The 5,333-nt window shown below is 34.7% G+C and overlaps 1 protein-coding gene across 1 annotated transcript; it reads right to left on the reverse strand.

The window, feature by feature from the left end:
- Nucleotides 1-4,509: 4,509 nt before the first annotated feature.
- On the reverse strand, nucleotides 4,510-5,111 carry LOC110890331 (2S seed storage protein-like). Its single transcript, XM_022137928.2, has one exon. It carries the CDS (start codon nucleotides 5,044-5,046, stop codon nucleotides 4,525-4,527), a length of 522 nt encoding a protein of 173 aa, XP_021993620.1. The 5' UTR covers nucleotides 5,047-5,111; the 3' UTR covers nucleotides 4,510-4,524.
- Nucleotides 5,112-5,333: the final 222 nt, after the last annotated feature.

Raw genomic sequence — 5,333 nt, forward strand, 5'->3', positions numbered from 1 at the left:
ACGTTGCCTTGCTCTTTTCGTATTTGTGGGAATTATATATTGGAACCGAGTTTACTTCCCACTTTTTATTTCTAATATGGTAATCATTTGTGATTACTTAAAGTTGAGCAGGTGAGTTAAGTGCTGGTATATGTGACCTTGTCACTCTATTTGTGTTTGTGAATGCATCTCGTATTTCGTTTGCTATTATTTGAAAAATCACGCTCCTCTGGACTTCAGATTTATATTGACCACTTCAGGGGTCTAAATTCAATAATGATGATGCATTTTCTTGTGTTGCCAGTCTTTCATTTTCTTGTCTCCCCCTAAGACTGGGAATACTGTGTACATATCCCATTTCATATGTTATGGTGGTGTTATTGATACATAGGTTGCACAACCTAGTATAAAGAATGGAAACTTGGTTCGCTTCAGGAGACCAATTATAATGGGGAGTATTTGTGATAAGCAGTTGGTTTTGAATTGATTTTATGGTCATTAACAGACGAATTCTGTCTCGACTACGCATGCCACTCACTATACTTCACACTGTGCCCAACAATGGTCCCTACAACGGCGTTGTCAAAGAGCAACGTTAAATCATGTCTAAGACCAACGTTCCATAGTGTTGAGCGTATGCTACATATGGGTAGCTGAAAACTCACATGTAACCATGTATGAATGCCTCAGTTTAGACATCCGCATATTTCAATGGTCCCATATAAGAGGGATTGTTTGCAAAAAAAATATTTGCCAAAAAAAAAAAAAAACTAACTACACATATGATAAGGCATTTCGGGAGCAATGCTTTTAGATTATTTAGAGGTGCTAGTTAGTACTTTTGATTTTTAGCATATCATGATGTTTTTTTTTTTTTTTTTTTTGACTTTGTGTGAATTTTTTTTCTTCTTGCAACATATTTTAGTTGGTAAACCTTTGGTTTTCTAATATGATCTTCTGGCTATATTGACATATGCAATTTTGGAGATATTCAATATCATTTTTCTTTGTCATCATTCCAATGTGATGATCGTTTATTCAAACATATTTGAAAACTTAGTAACTTTCTTCAGGATATACTAGAATATGAGGCATAATTAATTATAAAATTTGATATTTGGGAATAAGATGTTGATGCTCTTCCGGAGCATTTGATATGCTACTAACAGTCATGGTTGTAAAAGTCGCTAGGCGCTCCCTAGTCGGTCGATCAAGGAGTTGAGAGTACTCGGTTTACACGGAGAGTACTCGGGGAGTACTCGGACATGTTAAATTATAAAGAAATTACTTTTTGGAGATTAAATATATGTCAAATAGCAGAAATTTACTAATATTTATAACAAAATACGTGAAAATGATATTCATTCTTTAATATGATAGGCATAGAAATTATGTTATATTATTATTTAAGTCAAACTAGGTCCGAGTTGACCTACTAGATCCAATTTTGGCCGAGGTTGACCGCGTTTGACCGACTCCGAGTAATTAGGCGGAGTCAAAGAAAGTCGCCTCGGCAGCCTGCCTTGTAGCGACTACTCGGGGAATACTCGGCCTTGGAAACCTTGTTTTACAACCATGCTAACAGTGAAATAGTATCAATAATTGTCATTGCTAGAGACAACTAATAACAATATTTCTTTAGTGTTGGCGTATACCGGACATGTGTCACCCATATTTGTGGTAGCTAAATGGGTGTTTATTTTCCCGTTTTAACGAACCCCCCCCCCCCCCTTAGCGACTGACTTATATTTTGTATGTTTGACTCATTGATGTCCGGTTTGATCATGATCTTCCACGCATATGGCCGCTACTGGGGCTGAATAACTATTTTTCTCCTTTATTAGCATAAAAAAATTGCCACATTCGCTTCAGGGAATGACTAGCACCGCTGAATCAACTTGTATAGTATTTAAGTATGAGCTTTCAATTTTGCTATGCGGTTTAGAAGATGTGATATGACTTTCGAGTATTATGAGAAAAAAATTCTCTATATTGTTTCGAGAGAGCATGTGATTTGTGAGACGTAATTTCAATTCTGATGTAATCTAAGAGTTGAAAAAAAAATACAATTTCAAATAGATAAAACTTATGTCGACCTTTTGGAGGACAACCAACTTCTGGTGGTCATGCATATCTTTGAGGTTCTCAATGGAAAGAGATTATCTTTCTAGATATTTATAAGGCTTGTTGTAGAGAAAGATCCTGGCTTTAACTCTTGCTTGTATAGAAGTTTCATTCCCGCCATGGATTGTTTCTTCTAGGCTATTTGCTATATTTTAGTATCTAGAGTCTAGGGGAGGTAGTAGTGTCTGGAGGCGTCGAGTGCGACAAACTCAAGTTTGGAAGTGTGAATTTGTATAAAGTTGGTAGAAGTCAAGTTTTTATGATTGACATTTCTTCCCATTTTGTGGTTGTCTGTCTTTCAAATATTTTGAATACTTATATTCATTGGTAGATTGACCACATCACGTCATTTGGGATTCAAGTAACTAATTACACTAATAAACATCTTTATATGTAGAAGTGTATGGGCATAAGAGTTGCGGGCTCAACTTATGTACTATTGTCACATATGATATGCAAGAGTTTTGTACATTTTATGTTTAATAACGTATACTAAAATGCTTAACAACATCTCAATCTACCTTTAATTCTATTATATTAAAATAAAGACAAATCTCATACATGGGTAACTAGTCATCAAACAACTACATCTATGGCCCTTACAATTTATATCCTAAAACTAAACTTCAAGAAAGTCAGTGTTTATGAATTGGCTCTGGTCATCACAAATATAAAACTTTCGAGGTACATATCCTATTTTAATAAAAACGCAACTTAATCATACAGATAATCTTTAAAAAAAAAAAACTTTGTATGGCATCATGCGTAGGCTATAGATGTATTATAAATGAATGGTGGTATAACCAGCCAACACAATATCCAAAACCCAACTTTAAAGCAAATTATAAGCTTACATGAGATTTCTCTAACATAGCATATGTTATCTTTAAAATAGAGGGTTCGAAAACTCTTGAAAGAAAAGGGATGTTTAATAAAAGAAATTTGAATTTAATATATAATTAAATCATAAGAGGTTGATAAATGATCGTATTAATTTATAGTTATGTCATGTTAATTAGTTATTAATTATTAATGATATAAAAACAAAGAGATGTATGTAGTTACGAATTATCTCATGGGCTCACCTATGTTGACTTGACTTTTTATTAATGATAGTATTAATTGATAAATGAATACCTTTGTCAAGATCGTAACCTCCAGTCCTATTTTCCCGTTCGTAACCGGTTTTCTCATTATGGACAATTATTCTATTCAATGCTAAGATAATTTTTTTTATATGATAGGGTGCTATTAATTCTAAGCATATTCTTAAAACTTGTAACAGAACACATAAATCATAGTTATATCTTATCATGATTTCTACCTTACACACACCATTAAGAACGTTTTAAAAGAAATAATAACCGATGGAGCATTTAATAATTAATTTCACAATAAAGTAAAATATATCATGCAAGACTAGGTCAAAGTTATATCCTAGAAAATAGAATTTCCTGGTAACGTCACCAACGGTTTTGCCAACGAATTCATTGAAACCGACTCGTTCCAAAATCCTTTTTTTTCTAATCATACCACTTTAGTTTTACGTGTATGTTCAACCTCTAAAAAATTCATGTGGGGATTTCATAGATTTGATTTCTGGATATCTTATATTTGTATTCTATGATTCTATCTTCTTGACTTTTAGTTTCTAATTTGCATACTCTTCATGGCCGGAAACCAAAGATTAAGTCGCAGAACTATAACGGTAAATTTATATCATGTATATCCATATATTAGGTTATACATATTACGCATTTAATCACGGAAGAATGTTTGAATTGTTACCTCAATTGATGGATACAGCCGACCTCTGCTTGTTGGGTAGAGGCAAAATCAAAAGGAAAATGCAACACATGATCTAGTTTTTCAATAACATGCATGGTAATTTTCTGAATATCCCTTGATATCTTCATCTTACTCGTATCAATAGATGGATAAAGAGGTTGACATGTTTTGAATAGATATGTTATCGAAAACATAACAAATTAGAAGGGAGTGGAGAGTCTTTACTGAAGAATTAATGGAAAATGGTTAGAGCATCGTGTGCTGATAACGTGTTATGAACAAGAGAGAAATATGGGGAGAAAAATGATTCAATCCCTATAAGCCTAAAGCCCATAAACATTGGGTTGGGCCATAAAATGGTTGCATTCATAACACTCAATTTGGTAATTGGTAATTATAGTATTTGGTAATTGGTAATTGGTAATTGAATTTTGAAACGTTAAATTTAACTCTATACGTAGTTTTTTCTATGCCCAAGATACATCTATTTGTTAAATAGATAGAAAAATCGGTTTTGAGCATTAACTTTAGGTTTTAATTAGATTTTCATGAACATCGGGTCACTTTTCTCTTTAACTCATTTGTGTTATTCAACATCCAAAAGATAAGATGAAAACCACGATTACAAATGAATTATCTTATGTGCTCCTTATTATTATAACTAAACTCCCTTTCCATGTTGCTCTCAGTGATGGTGGTGGTGATGGTTCCAATCTTGCATCGTTTTGATTGAAAGTTGCATACGTTAGGGAGAATCTGAGCCCTCTGCTTCAACTTTTGGATCTTCTGTCGTTGAGAGCCAAAGATGGGTACCGATTGTTGTTGTTTCACCATCTGCAAGGCTTCTTGGTACAGCTGCTTTACCGCCTCGCATTGGCACTTCTCGTCCATGTTTTGGAGCTCTTTGCAGCAGGCCTGCTGGATAACTTCCTCTGGCCGCCTCATCGGAATGGAGTATCCTTCGTCAATAGTCATGCCCTTCATGAAATACATGTCACACTCGTTCAACCTTTGTCCCTGTAACTGTTGGCTACACTGCCTTTGTTCTGAGATTGGGTTCTCGTCTTCGATGATGGTGGTGACGATGGTCGTGTGGGCGGTAGTGAAAGCTACAAGGGAGGCCAATGCTAGCGAGAGAACCGTTAGGTTTGCCATTGTTGGTTGTTGTGTGAACTGGCCGGGGTGTGGGGGTGGTAGATATATGGTGCATGGAGGACGGAGGTTCAGTCTTATTGAGGTGGATTTCATCCGTGGCTTAATATTGCATGAAAAATGTAGCAAGTGGAATGGTTATTTGGAGTATGTATGAAGTGTCAACTCTTTTCTTGTAAATATATGATGAAATGGCTCCACGTTGACTAGGGATTTCATATGATCACCAAGGGTTTTAACTAAATTCAAAATTGAATCTTAAATCAAGTATAAAAATAGGTCTCTTATAT

This window comes from Helianthus annuus, chromosome 11 (assembly GCF_002127325.2).
Source record: "Helianthus annuus cultivar XRQ/B chromosome 11, HanXRQr2.0-SUNRISE, whole genome shotgun sequence".
In the NCBI taxonomy this organism is placed as follows: domain Eukaryota; kingdom Viridiplantae; phylum Streptophyta; class Magnoliopsida; order Asterales; family Asteraceae; genus Helianthus; species Helianthus annuus.

What these genes read in the sequence shown, in the direction of transcription:
- LOC110890331 (XM_022137928.2), bottom strand. Translation starts at nt 5,046, where the DNA reads ATGGCAAACCTAACGGTTCTCTCGCTAGCATTGGCCTCCCTTGTAGCT.